Source organism: Peromyscus eremicus, chromosome 1 (assembly GCF_949786415.1).
Source record: "Peromyscus eremicus chromosome 1, PerEre_H2_v1, whole genome shotgun sequence".
Taxonomy (NCBI): domain Eukaryota; kingdom Metazoa; phylum Chordata; class Mammalia; order Rodentia; family Cricetidae; genus Peromyscus; species Peromyscus eremicus.
This window is the reverse complement of record NC_081416.1, coordinates 83,413,852-83,430,814: the sequence shown is the minus strand read 5'-3', so window position 1 is coordinate 83,430,814 and position 16,963 is coordinate 83,413,852. Positions and strand designations below refer to the sequence as shown.

Below are 16,963 nucleotides of genomic sequence, written 5' to 3'. Positions count from 1 at the left end.
CAACAACAAACAAAAACATTCCTGGGACTGAGGAAATGGCTTAACAGAGTCTTTGTTTTGTTTTTTTTTTGTTTTTTTTTTTTTTGTTTTGTTTTTCGAGACAGGGTTTCTCTGTGTAGCTTTGCGCCTTTCCTGGAACTCACTTGGTAGCCCAGGCTGGCCTCGAACTCACAGAGATCCGCCTGGCTCTGCCTCCCGAGTGCTGGGATTAAAGGCGTGCGCCACCACCGCCCGGCTAACAGAGTCTTTGTAATTCAAGGATGAGGACCCTGATTTGGGTTTGACTCCCCAGCACCCATGATGGGGAGGCGGATACAGGAGGATCCCTGGAGCTCAATGGCCAGATGCTCAACAGATTAGTACACTCTAGGTTTAGTAAGAGACCCTGTCTCAATAAATAAGCAACCGAGGAGGACCCCTGACACTGACCCAGGAGAGTGCATGTCGTCTTCCAAGATGCCAGATTTCTTAAACATTACAGAGACTCCAGGTAGTGAACCATCAGTGTCCTGAAGCTAATGTATTTTCCCATACTTGAACATAATCATCTCAGCTGTTTATCTTTTGTGGTCAAATAAAGGAGTTTGTGTCTTTCTATCAAACTTAAGATGAAAGAGGTTTTATTGAAAAGTATAATGGAAAGAAATAAAATGCAAATAAACGTACAGTATTTTAAGTATGGATAAGATTGATTTTATCAATGGAGAAACAGTCTCAGTATTAGACGTACATATTGTTGTAAACATTTATCTGTGTGTATGGTATGCATATATATGTATGTGTGTTCTTATATATATATGGGTGCACATGTGTGTGTAAGGACTGGGGGTGGTGTACATGCACATGTATGTGCCTGCCTTTATTGGCCAAAGTTGACATCAGGTGGCTTCCTCTTCCTCGATCATTCTCTATATATTGAGGCAGGGGCTCCTGCTGAACCTGGGGCTCCTGCTGAACCTGGGGCTCTCGTTGAACCTGGGGCTCCCTTTTTCTTCTAATCTCATTAACTCCCTCCACAGATTCCAGGTCTCTACACTCTAGAACTGGGACTGTAGGCAGACCACCACAAACACCCAGCTTTTACATGATTCCTGGGAGTTCACACTCCAGTTCTCACTCCCGTGCAGCAAGTATGACACTACTGAGCCATCTCTCCAGCCCCATTCGAAACTCTCTGTATGGAAAATTGACAGGACAATTCCACATTTAAGAACTAATGACGTATTTATTAATATTATTGTTGCGGGATTGTTAATAAGGAAATACTGGAAACTAGCCAAATGCCCAGGGGGCATTTACTTGCTAAATAAACACAGCATATCATCTGTACCACTGTGGGATGGCCCAGTGTTCAGTACCTAGGACGGCTCCTGGCACAAAACGGGCCGCACCAGCAGGTGTGGATTAATGAATGGGTTCAAAGGGACTTGCTGTGTGTCTTATCTGTCACTCATTTGTGCAGCAATTGTTATTTGGGGCATAAACAGACCCTGTGACTTCCCTCACCAAACGTACAGATGGTTAGAAAAGATAGACCGGGAGGAGGGGCATGAAGGAGAACAGGTGTGATGACATACCTTCATATACAAAGTTGCCATGATGACCCCCGATGCTTTGTGCTAGCCTTGCAGTTGAATTGGGGGCTGTGAGAGGGCTTGGTGAGTTAAGGCACTTGTTGCCAAGATTGATGACCTACGTTCAATGCCTGGGACCGAGGTGTTGGAAGGAGAGAACCAACTCCCATAAGTGTCCTTTGACCTCCACACATGCATGCTTGGCACACACGTATACATACATGCACACAGGCACAAATAAGTAAACATAAAATAATAAAAGATAATCATAAACTTACAAAATTAAAATACAAGGCTGGAGAGCCATCAATCAGCGGGTTAAGAAAGCAGTTCAGCACAAGCGTGAGGACCTGAGTTCAAGTCTCTGTACCCACATGACACTGGGCATGGTAACCTCTGTAACCATGACATTTCTGCAGGAGATTGAGGCATAGACAGGAGAACCCCTGGAAGCTCACAGCCAGTGAGCCTGATGTATGCAGCAGGAAGGGAGAGAGAGAGAGAGAGAGAGAGAGAGAGAGAGAGAGAGAGAGAGAGAGAGAGAGAGAGACTGACCCTATCGTGAGGTGAGGACTGACACTCAGGTTGTCCTTCCACCTCTGTGCATGTACCTGTGGCATGTGCACTTGCATTCACACACACACACACACACACACACACACACACACACACACACACAAAGATTATATGTATGTATACATATATATTCAAATAAGGGGAAAACAATGTCCATTATAAAGACATATAAATATATGTGTACATGCTGTAAGGTAAAAGGGCCGCCATGACCCTGAAACCAGAGCCAAAAGGTTAAAAAGGGCCAGTGAAAGAAACTTAAAACTCAGCATAAAAACCAACCAATCCCTGAGCATGAAACCAACAAATTCCTGAGCACAAAATCCAGCCAATCTCTGAGCTTGTCTAAGCTTGGGGATTGAAATTGAACCAATTCCCACCCTGAAAATCTTCACCTGGAAAAACTTTGCCCCTAAGTAGCCCTATATAAGCCCTGTACCTGTTCAGTTGGGAGCTACTTTTTCCACCCTGGCAGACCCAATAAATCTCTTGAATGAGGTTTGGGTGATGACTTTCTTTCACCGAAGTGGAGCCAGGCAGAGAAGTAACCACTTTTGCCAGAGCAGGAGCAGAACTGCTGCTACATTTCTGTGGGGAACCCCCCTTAGCAGAGTGGAGCAGAGAAGTAAAGGCTCTCCAGGAGATGAGCAGAACCATCCCCCACCAGAACAGAGCTGTAGGTATCCTGGCTTCCAATGGCCAAGATACCTTTCCCTTCCAAACTATAGGTATAGCCTGGCTTCTGACAGCCAGGATACCTTTCCCTTCAGAGCTGTAACACAGGTATAGCCTGACTTCTGGCAGCCAGATACCTTTCCATTTAGAGCTGTAACACAGGTATAGCCTGGCTTCTGGCAGCCAAGATACCTTTCCCTCCAGAGCTGTAACACAGGTATAGCCTGGCTTCCAACAGCCAGGTTCACTTTCCCTCCAGAGCTGTAACACTTAAAAATACGATTACACACATATATAATTAATTTGTTGAAAAGATTTGCTTGGGTCTGTGTTTAGTGGGATGTGACTTCCACTACCTTTGTAAGACCTCTGAATTACTTGAGATTTGCTTTGAATTAGTACATATTTAGTATCTTGACAAAGATATACACATGTATTTTAAACCTAAACAAACAGATTTTTCACTATCTCAGTGGTTTTAGGACAGAGGGAAGAAAGAGGCAGTGGAACTACCTACCTAACTTCTAACACAGTCCCCAAGACTTTCACACCTAGTGCCACATCTCTCTAGTATTCAAACATGGGTCCAGGTGTTTCTGTGAAGACTCCAGATGTGAAGTTCATTGTCAGTTGACTTTGGAGTAGGGAGATTATTGTAGGTGTGTCTGATCTATCAGGTTGGTTCTTGTCAGAGGTCGGAGTTTCAAGCAGGAGCCTTGGAACTCTTTAAGCACTGAAGTAGCAATTACCATGTGTATACTGCCTTTGGCAGGACCTGACATCTCTAGGAGCTGACAGCCAACAGTTAGGTTAACAGAGACTTCAGACCTACAACCATAACAAACCAAGTTCTGCTAATAACTAAGGAATGTCAAAAGAATCTCAACTCTTAGTTAAGATCACTGACGCTTTGATTCCTGCAGGCTGAGTACAGATTTCCAACTCAAGGGAATTGTGAGATAATGCATTTGTGTTGCTTTATTTTAATTTAATTTTTTTTTTTGAGAAAAGATCTCACCATGTAGCCTGGGCTGGCCTCCAACTCTATCATTTTTAATTAAAAGAAATTGTTTTATATGTAGAGGTGTTTTGTCTGTATATATGTCTGTATATCTTGTATACTTGTGTGCCTGGTACCCACTGAGGCCAGAGGGGGGTGATAGAGCCTCTGGAGCTGGAGTTAGAGATGGTTGTAGTTTACTGCTCTAAAGATAATCAGACCTGGGAGAATGGAGCTATAAATGAGGGGGACTAAAGTCTCATGTAATAGCCAGCTTTATTCAGAGAATCAGACAATTTATACTCTGAAGGTTAGGGGAGGGGTCACATGAGTAAAGTGTACAATCACAAGGGTAAGCCACAGGTGGCAGAAACATATTTTTCCATAGAGGCGTGTAAATAAATAACGATAGCAAGCTGTAATGAATAAACTGAAGTAAACTCATTCGTATCTACTACACCTGAGAAGGGCACAAAAGCATAATCCAAGAACCAATTCCATGGTTTTGAAGAAACTTGATTTCTTGGAGTTTTCTCACAAGCACTCAGAATTCTCCTTACATGGCTCCATTCTTGAACATTCTCCAACAGTTAGGAGCCACCATTGTAGGTGCTCAAATTGAATCTGGGTCTTCTGCTCTTAACAACTGAGCCATCTTGCTGGTCCCTGGCTTCCAACTCTTTATCCTTTTGCTTCAGCTGGCCAGTATTGGGATTTGTAGGTGTGTGCTACCAGGCCTTGCTTTTGTATTGTTTTAAATTCCTAAACATATTAGTATCCCTTTATCTGAGGTTTTACTACCTGATTTTTTTTTCATTAGCCAATGATAGCTGTAGTCCAAAACTAATAGGCAACTCCAGAAGTAAACAAACGTTCAAATAACTTATCCCAGGGTAGTGTTACAACAAACTGCTTTGCTATTGCTGCTGTTGATTTCTTACTGTTTCTAAATTATGAGGTCAATTTTACCAGAGGTCTTAGTAATAGGAAAGGATATAGTTTATGTAATGTTTGGTAGTAATTGATTTTAGGCATCTAAGGGACATCTTGGAGCATAATGTTTGGTGATGAAGGGTGGGCTAGTGAACTTTCTGTCCCAGTAGTAAGTGCTAGATCCTCTTACAGAGGGAAAGGATTTCTTTTGGCTCACCATTTTGAAGGTTTTAATTCATGATGGGTTGGGCATTGTATTAGTTCCTGTGACAAATACCATGAGGGCTAGAGTCCATAATGGCAGCAAAGGAGGCATGACAGCAGAAACAGGAAGCAGAGAATTTCATCTACTAAGGAGTGGGGGAAGGGGGAGGATGGAAGTTGATCAAGGCTATAAACTTTCAAAGCCTGCCCCTGGTAATGTACTTTCCTCCAGCAGGGCTGTACTTCCTAAAGTGACCATAAACTCCCCAAACAGCACCACCAACTGGGGACCAAGTGTTCAGGTACAGGAGCCTGTGGGGGATATTTCTCATTCAAACCACAACATCCAGGTTGCTTAGACACTTGGTACAGCAAAACAAATGGTGGGACCACAACAAAGCAAAACTAATCTCTTTATGAGAGGGAAGTGCAACAGAGGAAGTGGGCTGAGGTAGAGCGCTTGCCAGCAAGTGTGAGGCTCAGAGTTCAGTTCCCACTACTGCATCCAAAACGAACAACCACTACAACCAAACAGGAGAGATAGTGACCTGAATATTCCCACCCTTTAAGAGGTCCTACCCCTTAAATGCTTCATCCCCTCCCATTAATGCCCATGGGGAGTGCTCCAACCTGTTAACATTGCGGTAGCAGGTATTAGGAATCAAAATAACTCATGATTGGGCCAGCAAGATGGCTCAGCAAGTGAAGACACTTGCTACCAAGTGGTGGCCTGGGTTTGATCCCTGAGACCCATATGGTGAAAGGAGAGAACTGACTCCAGCAAGTTGTCCTTTGATCTCCATGTGGACACTATGATGTGTGTCTTCCCCCACAAATAAATAAGTAAATAAATAAATGTAATTTAATTTTTTTTCATGACCTCCGGATTGGTGTACTTGCCCACAAGCTGATACTTAGGTGCTTTATAAAAAGTTGAGAAATTGTCTACCACCTAGCAAGCAACTAGGCAAGGAAGTAAAACTTGTATCTAGTGCAGTCACTGTTGTGGTTTAAATGAGAATATCCCCCATAGTCTCAGGTATTTGAACACTTAGCTGTAAACAGAAGTTTCTGTCCCACCAGCAATTCCTAAATACCCAGCAGCCTTGTCCCAAATTACCACACAGAGGCTTATATTAATTATAAATGTTTGGCCGATGGCTCAGGCTTATTACTAACTAGCTCTTACATTTAAATTAACCCATTTCTATTAATCTATGTATTGCCACGTGGTCTGTGGCATTACCAGTCTTCTGGCTTCTTGCTTCTTTGGTGGCTCCTTACGTCACTCCTTCACTCTGCCCTTCTTCTTCACCTCCTTAGTTTGGTTTTTCTGTCTAACCTTATCCTGCCTGGCTATTGGCCAAACAGCTTTATTATTAACCAATGAGAGCAACACACATTCACAGCATACAGAAGGACCATCCCACAGCACTTGGTCCCCAATTGATGGCACTGTTTGGAGAAGCTCAGGAGATGTGCCCTTGTTGAAGGAAGTGTGGACTTGGAGGTTTCAAAGCCTTGTACCGTTAGCAGTTGGCTCTCTCTGCTCCGTGCTTGCAGTTGAAGATGTGGTACCTCAGCTTCTGCACCAGCTGTCATGCCTGCTTCTTGCTGCTGTTTCTCCATGCCATGACAGACTCTTGTCCTGCTGGAACCATAAGCCAAATAAGCCCCTTCTATAAGTTGCCGTGGTCGTGGTGTTTTATTGCAGCTGTAGAAAACTAGTGAATACAGCCATTCCGTCAGCACCACCTCGCCTAGACTGATGTTTTCCTCCTTGCTGCCACATGAGCCTGCGGCTGTCTTGAAGACATTGGTCTTGCCACAGGTTTTGTTCCTGTCAGTGTTTTCTCTTCATTCCTCAGGGAAGCATTTGTTGCAGCCCAGGAGCATCTCTGTGCCTTGCTCAGCTGTGGTTGTCATCACCCTATAGAATTTGAATGAGATATTCTCCAAGTCTTTCTGCTCCACGTGTGCCATCTTAGTTACTTTTTTCCCCCTGTGAGGAGACACTGTGACCAAGACAAATTATAAAAGAAAGCATTTCATTGGGGGCTTGCTTATAGTGTCAGAGGGTGAATCATGGCCATCATAGCAAGGAACATGGCAGCAGGCAGGCATGGCGCTGGAGTAGTAGCTGAGAGCTTACATTTGATGCACAAATTGGAGTCAAAGTGTGAGAGTGGACCTGGTGTGGGCTTTTGAAACCTCAAAGCCTACCCTATGACACACTTTTCTCCAACAAGGCTACGCCTAATCCTTTCCAAAACTGTTTTACTAACTGTGGACCAAGCATTCAAACATATGAGCCTATGGAGGTGTGCTGGCTGGTCTTCTTATGTCAACTTGACACACAAGCTAGAGTTATCTGAAAGGAGGGAGCCTCAATGGAAAGAAAGCCTCCGTAAGATCCAGCTGTAGGGCATTTTATTAATTAGTTATTGATGTGAGAAGGCCCGGCTCATTGTGGGTGGTGCCATCCCTGGGCTGGTGGTCCTAGGTTCTATAAGAAAGCAGGCTGAGCAATCCATGGGGAGCAAGTCAGTAGGCAGCTCCTCTCCATAGCTTCTTCATCAGTTCCTGCCCTGTTTGAGTTCCTGTTCTGACTTTTTTTGATGATGAATAGTGATATGGAAGTATAAGCCAAATAAACCCTTTCCTCCCCAACTTTTGGTCATGGTGTTTTGTTGCAGTAATAGTAACCCTGACTAAGACGGGAATTCTCATTCAAACCACCACATATACCGTTGGCATCGTCTTTAACCTTGTCTTATTCTGCTTAGTCCTTGTAGTTACCATAATGTTTGGACAGAGTCTGAAGTTGTAGTGTTTGGGGAAGAGTCTTAGACTTTAACATAAAGCCTCGACTTTCATGCAAGGTACCAAGCATCTTACTCATTTTGAATAAGGTGGCTTAAAGAAATCAACATACTGGGACTGGGGATATAGCTCAGCAGGAGAGCACTTACCCTGCAGAGCCCTGGGTTCCATCCCAGTACTGATTTATTTGAATAAATAAATCAAAACCAATAACCTGCAGTGAGCAGTTGTGTTTCATTTATGCAAACTACCAACTGAAATAAAGCTTAAGTACGTTTTATTCCAAGAGGGAAATTACATCACAAATGTCAATGAACACTTTCCCCCTCCCTTTAGAGTATGAAGCTGAGCTACCTACCCTTCCAGAAGGATATAAAGTGAAACAGGAAGCTGCTGTTACAGTGAGCTCGGTGAGTATTGCCCAGGCTTCAGTGAGAGCACCAGGAACCCCAAGGGTCGCATCCTGGCTTGGGAGTGAGAGAGGGGGGAGACACTGGAGGTAGAACGTGCAACATGCTTCTTCTGAGAGTGGAGTGGTTTAAGAACCATCATATATGCACTTTGAACCTCATGGTGGATTCCATTAAACGGGGCAGCTCACATTTCCTTGTGACAAGCTCACACTGTAAAAGGTGTTTACAATGGATCTATGTAGTGACAGTTGTGGATAGAGCAGGTTTCTCTGTGTGCTGAGAGAGGACCAGCAGTCAAGAAGGGTGTACCCTTGGAAATATACCTTGGAATTGCATACACTGGACAGTCTTGATTTTTTTTTAAAGACTCAAGAGGTAAAGGGACTGAGCAAGGTTGCAGGGATAGAACCTGAACTGAATTCTGTAGATTTTGAGTAATTTTTATTACTGCAATGGCCTCTGACAAATTCTTGTTTTTAAATCTCTTTCTTGTTCTGTGACTGTTCCTTTTTGCTAACATTCTGTTCTTGCTTTATGGGTGCAATTCTTACACAAATTTTTCTGCAGACACTAATTGTCATTCTCTTTCCTAAATTATTTTTTCTAAGGACAGTTTTTCTATTTATTGATTTTAGTTTTTGTTTGTTAGACAGGGTCTCACTATATAGATGCGACCAGGCTGGCATGGAACTCCATATATAGTTCAGATGACCTTAAACTCTTAATTCTCCTGCCTTAGCTTTCAGAGTGCTGAGGTGCTAAGTTTACACCACCATACCTGGCTCTTGCATGCTCGCTTTCTTTCTTTTCTTTCTTCCTTTCCTTCCCTCCCTCCCTCTCTCTCTCTCTCTCTCTCTCTCTCTCTCTCTCTCTCTCTCTCTCTCTCTCTCATCCTGTCCTGTCCCTCCCAACTTACTTTCTTCGTTCATTCCTTCCTTGTTTGTTTGTTTATTTATTTATTTTGGAGACAAGGTCTTGTGGTCATCCTCCTTGCTCTGCCCCACAGGTTCTGGGTAGGATTACAGGTGTTTACCACCAAGCCCAGCTGTGGCTATAATTCTTGATCTTTGGTTTTTATCCTGTTGGTTCTCTTGATCTGTGTAGAGAGCTTTAGTTGTGTACAGCCTTTAAAAAAAAATTATTTATTTACTATGTACACTGTGTTCTGCCTGCATGTATGCCTGCATGACAGAAGAGGGCACTGGATTTCATTGTAGATGGTTGCTGGGAATTGAACTCAGGACCTCTGGAAGAGCAACCAGTGCTCTTAACTTCTGAGCCATCTCTCCAGGTCCCAGTTGTGTACAATCTTAAATGGGAGCCTAAGAGTATTTTTCTATATAGCCAAGTACCTTAGGGCTATATAGAGCATCAGAACCAGTAGGAGAAGATTGGGTAGATGGAGATAGATAGATGTTGCTGGAGAAATTCTCTCCGGCTCCCACCGCCAAGTCCCGCCAGTCCCAGAGCCCACTTATAAAATAAACACATAAACTCTTACATTATTTAAACTGCTTGGCCATTAGCGTAGGCCTGTCATTGTCTAGCTCTTATTCTTATATTTAGCCCATTTCTATTAATCTTTACTTTGCCTCATGGCTCATGGCTTACTGGTACCTTACATCTTCCTTGTCCTGGCGGTGGCTCCAGCCCGTCTCTCTCTTCCCTTCCTGTTCCCTCAATTCTCTTCTCTGTTAGTCCCGCCTATACTTCCTGTCTGGCTATTGGCCAATCAGAGTTTATTTACATACAGCGATATCCACAGCAGATAGATAGATAGATAGATAGATAGATAGATAGATAGATTGTAGGTAGCTGATAGATGACATAGATAGGTAGGTAGATGACAGGAGGCTCATTAGTGAATCGTCTCACACACATTACTAAAGCTGCGTGTCTTAGTCAGGGTTTTTATTGCTGTGAAGAGACACCATGACCACAGCAACTCTTATAAAGAAAACGTTTAATCGAGGGTGGCTCGTTTGCAGTTTCAGAGATCCAATCCATTGTGCTCATGAAGGGGAGCATGGCAGTGTGCAGGCAGATGTGGTGCTGGAGCTGAGAGTGCTACATCTTGCAGGCAACAGGAAGTCGACTGCCTGTCACACTGAGGGACGCTTGAGAAAAAGAGACCTCAAAGCCTGCCCCCACAGTGACACACTTCCTCCAACAAAGCCACACCTCCTAATAGTGCCACTCCCTTTGGGGGCCATTTTCTTTCAAACCACCACATTGCACAGTCTCACCAGGCTGTCTTCAAGCTGGAGAACTTGAAAGCCAGCAGTGTTGCTAACTCTGAGGCTGATGGCCTCCAACTCGGGGAAGCTGATGTGTATTTCTCAGTCCAAGTGCAAAGGTCCAAGACCCAGGGGCTGCAGATGCAAGTTCCAGAGTCAAAACACTGTATCAGGGGTCCCAACATGTAAGCCAGGTGCAAAATAAAGGCATGTGGCTCTAGGAGACAGAGAATTCACTTCCTTCCACTTCTCGGCCCCCTGCCTTGGATGGTGCCTGTCTCCACTGAAGGTGAATCTTCCCCAACTCAGCCCCCAGCTTAGCTCTCATCTGCAGATCACCTTCACAGACACACTGGATAGCTCTATCAGTGGTCTCAGTCTGCCCTGGTCTCTGATCTGCAGATCACCTTCACAGACACACTGGATAGCTCTATCAGTGGTCTCAGTCTGTCCTAGTGTATTCCATTGGGCATCTGGAAACAGCCGTCACAGCTGGTGTGCTTGCTTTCCTGTAGCTGTGTACAGGGCTTTGCTTTCTGGATGGATCTCCCCTATGAATAGAAAAGCTCTGTCTAGGTGCTCATGGGCGTGGTTACCTCTGGAAGACTTCTTCAGGGTAGCCAGGAACAGGGTCAGTATTTCACCTGATATTTACGTGGATTCTGAACTCTGCTTCTCACACTTGCAGGACAAGAGCCGTAACCACTCCCTAGCCTCCTCCTTTTTTGGTGTGTTGGCCAATGTCTCAGCCACAGACTGTCTTCCTGTCCCTTTTTCCCACTAAGGATTCTAACTTCACTGTCATTTAATTTTGTCTTTTTTTTTCCCTCAGAACTTAGGACCGAACCCAGGGCCTTGTGCTTGCTAGGCAAGTACCCAACCACTGAGCTAAACTTGCAACCCCGTTACTCATTTAAAAGTGGCATGCCAGGAGGGGAGGGGGGTGAACACTTCTCTTCAGAACGACCCCCAACCTATCTGACACAGAAGTTCACTCCCTTATAAGGTTATAAAAGAAAATCAGGCATTGTGGCACACACGCCTTCAATCCCAGCACTTGGGAGGCAGAAGCAGGCTGATCTCTGAGTTCAAGACCACCCTGGTCTACAAATTGAGTTCTAGGACAGCCAAGGCTACACAGAGAAGCCCTGTCTTGAAAAAGCCAAAAAAACTGATGATGATGATGATGATGATGTTGATGATGATGATGATAAAACTGAGGGCTGGCAAGACGGCTCAGTGGGTAAAGGTGTTTGCTGCCAAGCCTGATGACCTGAGTTCAGTTCCTGGTACTCAAAGGGTGGAAGGAGAGAACCAACTTCCACAGATTGTCCTCTGGCCTCCACATGTGTGCTGTGGCATGTGTGCACACCCCCCCCCCCCGCATAAATAAGTTGAATTTTAAAATTAAAAAATAAAGACAATCCAATTCTCGAAGCTGTTCTGGAACTCACGGCCCTACCCTGCTGCTTGTAGGTCACTCCATTGGAGGAACTGGTTCCTCATGGCTTCAACATGGAGCACTACTTTCCAGTGCACTCGTTCCCAGTGGTGCCTCCTGTGCCTTGTCCTCCCAAGAAGACAGAGACGGTGGAGCCCAAGACCTGTGAGTAAGGGGGCTAGCCTTATCTTCTCAAGTTTGGGGTGTAATACTCACATTCACACAGTAGGGTGGGGGTGCTCAGATACATCACTATCTGCCTTGTAGTTCTTCGTTTTGTCTTATCTTTTGGGCTAAGCTGGCTGGCCAGTGAGCCCCAGGAGTCCCTCTCCCCAGCACTGGGATTACAAGCCCACACCACCACACCTGGCTTTGTTCACACTGGTGCTGGGGGTTGACCTCGAGCCCTGAGCTAAGCACCTCCCCAGCCCCATAGTCCTTATTTACAAGAGGAATGTTGGGTCACTGATGCCTTTGCAAGGTTAGCATGTAGCAGAGAGAATGAAACAAGCCCTGTGATTCTCTCCTAAATACTAAGCTAGGGACAGGAAGGGTAAACAGATGCACAGAGCAGAAGAAAGTGTCCTGTTGTCCAGCCTGTTGGTCCCTCTGAGCCGCAGCTCGTGAGGCCTCCCTATGCTCTTTCTCCTTGTTGGTTTTGTGCCTTCTGCTCTGGGCCCTGGCCAGGCACTGCCAACATTACTGTGGCTCTCAGGCCCCATCTGTCCTACTCGCCTATCCCAGCTTCTCTCTAGCCTCAGTTCCTGTGGTACCTCATGCTCCCGCGGACACTGGCCTCTGTGCTATGACTGCCTAGGTGCCGTAAGCGGGTGGAGGACTTGACCCAGGTAGGCCCCCGACCATGTCCTTGCCAGAGTCCAGAGGCTCATGACCTGAAGCACAGTGACAAGTAAGATGATGCTGTTGAACAGACAGCACTTTTCTTGTTTTGTTGTTTTTCAGACGGTCTCCCAGGCTTGCCTGGAACTTTCTATATAGCCAAGGCTTGCCTTGAACTTACTATATAGCCAAGGCTTGCCCGTAACTTTTGATCCTCCTGCCTCTACTTCTTGAGTGCTATGACTACAGGCCTGCAGCACCACATCCAGTTTATTGGATGCTGGAGATCAAAGCCAGGGTTTCCTGCGTGCTAGGCAAGCACTCGGCCAACTGAGATACTACAGCTCCAGCCCAGATGGAATATATTTCCATCCTTCCTTCCTCCCTGTCTCCCTTCCTCCTTCTCTGTCTCTCCCTCCTCTCTCCCTCCCCCTCTCTCTGTAAAGCAGTAAATGTCTTTTTCAGATGAATTTAGTCTTTTGGGATTTTCAGTGGGAATATTCTTGTTTCAGGTTCCCCCAGAGATTATCTGGAAATGTTCATCTTTCCAGTTCTGCTCCCTGGAATGGCCAACCTGCTTCACCAAGCAAAAAGAGAAAAGTGTTTTGAGGTCAGTGGTTTGGTGGGATGTCCATATTTTTAAATTTTTGTTCATTCATTTCAGTCTGATGGCAGCCCATGAGCTTGGTACCATTGAGTTGCTATTCTCAAAAATGACCCCTTTGCAAGGGAAGCCTGAGTTTGGGGCACTCCCCCCAAACCCCGCCTCCCACCCAGCCACAACATCTAGTACTACATAAATGTACATGTACTACCAACTCTGGCCACCTGGGCCCCTGAGAGGTTATCTGCCGCCTCGCCTTCCTGCCCACCCTTCTCCTGGGCAGTTTGGTATCAAGCAGGTTCCCGTCCTTCACAGCTGAGAAGTCACAGTATGGGAACTTGAAGCAGCTTGTATCACACCCACAGCAGAGAGAAATCACTGCATGCAGGTCCCCTTGCTCCCAGCTAGCTTTCTCCTCTCTCATGCTGTTGAGGAGCCCCTGCTTAGGGAATGGTGCTGCCCACAGTGGGCTGGGTCTCCCTACATCAATTAACTGTCGAGGCAGCCTTCCACAGACACGCTCACTGACCAATCTGTCTAGGTAATTCCTCATTAAGACTTAGCTGAAGTGACTCCAGGTTGTGTCAAGGTGACAGTTAAAGCTTGCTTCTTACTTGTCTCTGGATTGATCCTGCTCCTCTGGCCTCTCCTTTCTCCATTTTTTGATTGGTTGGTTTAGGTTTGAATTTTTTTTTTTTTGAAACAGGATCTCATGTTCCCTAAGCTATCCTCAAAGCCCGTATCTTGAACTCCTGATCTTCTACCCGACTCCCCAGCTGGTATCAAAACACTGTGCCACTGCCTCCAGCTTCCATGCTAACTACTCTGGGAGAGGTGTGGTGTGCACCAGTGCTCAGCACACACTCATTACTGTGCTGAAGTTACTTAAGCCCATCCGCTGATCCTGTCACAGCCTGCACAGAGACTCTCGGGGCTCCTCTTCTCCGCCTCTCACAGGATGATTTGGAGGGCTGTTTCCCACATGGTTTTGCAAACTAGACTTTTGGATGTCCCCCTTCTGTTTTATGGGTGGGACAATTACTGTACTTACCCCAAATAGGGCACCAATGACCAACCAATGTAACAATTTCACCAAAGTCTAACTTGACGAACTGATGTTTATTGGGCTTACTTAGAGTGTGGGTAAAGAGTTACTAAGAGGTGTGTGGGTGACCCCAAGGCAGTGGAATCACTGCCAACTGTCACCCCAACATGGAAGGCAACCTCCCCATAGCTGTATGGATAGTGTCTCCTTTTCAGTTAACCCTCTACACTCTATATATTTTAGCACCTGCAGCTTGGGTCAGGGGGAGGTATTAGAAGGAATATCTAGAATCTCAGGCGAGGGTCTGATGACCCTCCCTACCCCTCCTGTGAAGAAACAACAAGCCTGACCTTGAGAATCTCCTGTGGGTAGCTCCAGTTGCTCTCATGGAGATGGTAATGGCCCCTGTGCTGCGGGAGGACAGCCGTTTACAGCACTGTAAGAGGGTAAGTGAGCAGTGACGCGGACTGCTGGTCCAGCACTCGCTCTGCACCAGGCGCTTCACTAAGAGCTTTGGCTTCCCTTATGTCAATGCTCACATCATCCCCAAGAAATTCTTTGCGTGGGTCTTGCCTGTGTCCAGTAGATGAGAAGAGGGAAGGATGCAGAGCTTCACAGTATGTCCCAGGATCACTGAGACAGGAGGCAGTAACCATGGTGGAAGGCAGTTGACAGACAAAGCCTGGGGTCTATAAATGTAGTCACAATCAGTGGCATCATCACATGGTTGGCCTTCTGACCCCAAAGGGTCACTGTCTGAGACGAACTGATCCTCCTGCAGTGGTACTTTTCTGTGCTGTGGAGATAGTTTCCACGTGCTTTACAAATGGGTGACTTTCGTTTAGTGAGGCCTGATGTCTCTCCTCCCTCTTTACCGTGACTTCCTCTTATTCTGTGGCTCCGTCAGTTACTCACCACTTGGATCCACATGACATAATGTTCCTTCTGGTAGACTTCCCTGCAACAGTTGTGTCTTTACTTGAAGCAAAAATGAATGAGAAGACATTGATCTTATTTGTGGGACTTCCCCGACCTCCATTTCATTGTTTTGTTTGAGGCAGGGCCTCATGTAGCCCAGGCTGGCCTCAGACTTACTCTGTGGCCAAGGATTACCTTGAACTTCTGATCCTCTTGCCTTTGCCTCCTGAAAGCTAGAACCACAAATGTGTGTCAATAACCATGTCTGATTTTAAGCATTGCCGGGGATCAAAGCCGGGTTTTGTGCATGCTGGGCTCACTCTACAAACTGAGTGGGATTCTCTGCCCTTCTGGTAGGAATTGGCATAGCACACCATGTTAGTCAGCTTCCTGTCATTGTAACAAAATCCCTGAGATAATCATCTAATAAAGAGAAAGTGTTTGTTTTTGGCTCACAGTGTTGGAGGTTCCCCATGACCAAGTTCCTATTGCTTTGTGCCAGGAAGCCACACCATGGTGGCAGCAGATGGCAGAGTGAGCCCACTCACATCACAAGCTAGAGAACAGAGAGAGAAGGGGCTGGAACTCCAGTCCCTTTTGGCGACACACTCCAGTGACCCAGACTTTGGATTAGATCCAGCTCTCCCAATAACGCCACCTCGGGGACTACCTTGAACACTTGGGCTACCATGCCATGTGACAATGGCAAATCCACATGATGAAGGCAAAGCCCCTAGCCTGGCTTTCAAGGCCCTCTCCAAGCCTCCTGGATCCTTCTCTTTCTCCTTCTCTGGCTCTCCTTCCCAGGTACCCCCAGCTAAACAGATGCCCCTGTACCAGCCTCACCACTCCAGGGCCTCTGTGTATTTGGGCTCTGGGCATTGCTCCTCCTTGTTTTGGAAATAACTCCTTAGGCTCCTCTCCTCTGCATAGTTAAGTGCTACTTGCTTCCCAGACTCAGCTGTGGGACACCTCTCCCGGGCTCCCAGCTCCCTGGAGGCCCAAAGGACAGGCAACTGATCCCAGCTCTCAGATTTCAGAGCACTCATCTGCTCCTCATTTTATGGTAAATTCAGACAGCCTCAATTAAGACATTCTTAACCCACATATATTTAATTTTATACATGCCTGACTTCCCAACTATTTTAAGTATTCTGAGGACAGAAGTCCTATCTTAGTTTTATACTTCTCAATGCCTAGTACAATTCTACTGAGCCCCTAGCACATGGTAGACACAGAGTTGGTCCCCAGTGAGTGTACACAGTTGGACATCAAAGATGCACGGTTGTTACTATGTCCTTGGCCAACACCCATCTTCTTTTTGGAAGGCCATTCTGTTGAATTTATTCCCTAGAGAGAAGTTCTGGACAGGCGAGGGAGCAAGACATCTGTTCCTGAGTTTTAGTCAGTAGCAGGAGAAAGCTCAGGGGCCAGCCAGGGGCAGAGCCTGCTTCCATAACAGTATTAGAGTCAGTAAACCAAGGCTCGGTGAGGAGCAAAACTCGGGAGTAAAAGTGGGATCATTTTGAAGTCTAACTCAGGCAGGTGTCGTACCACACTCCTCCGGTCTCAGCTGCTTAGGACAAGTTGAAGACTGACCTTGGCAACTTGGGATGACGACGTCTCAAAAATGAAATTTCAAAAGGGGCCGAGGGTGTAGATGAGCAGTGTAGCTCTTCT

General features: G+C 45.9%; 1 protein-coding gene across 1 annotated transcript in view; it reads left to right on the top strand.

The window, feature by feature from the left end:
• Positions 1-16,963, top strand: part of Iqck (IQ motif containing K) — a 118,975-nt gene that overhangs the window by 6,458 nt on the left and 95,554 nt on the right. The window contains exons 2-4 of the mRNA XM_059268164.1: positions 8,122-8,195; positions 11,912-12,041; positions 13,229-13,326. Of these exons, the coding sequence (XP_059124147.1) occupies positions 8,122-8,195; positions 11,912-12,041; positions 13,229-13,326 (302 nt within the window). The remainder of the gene's footprint in view (positions 1-8,121; positions 8,196-11,911; positions 12,042-13,228; positions 13,327-16,963) is intronic.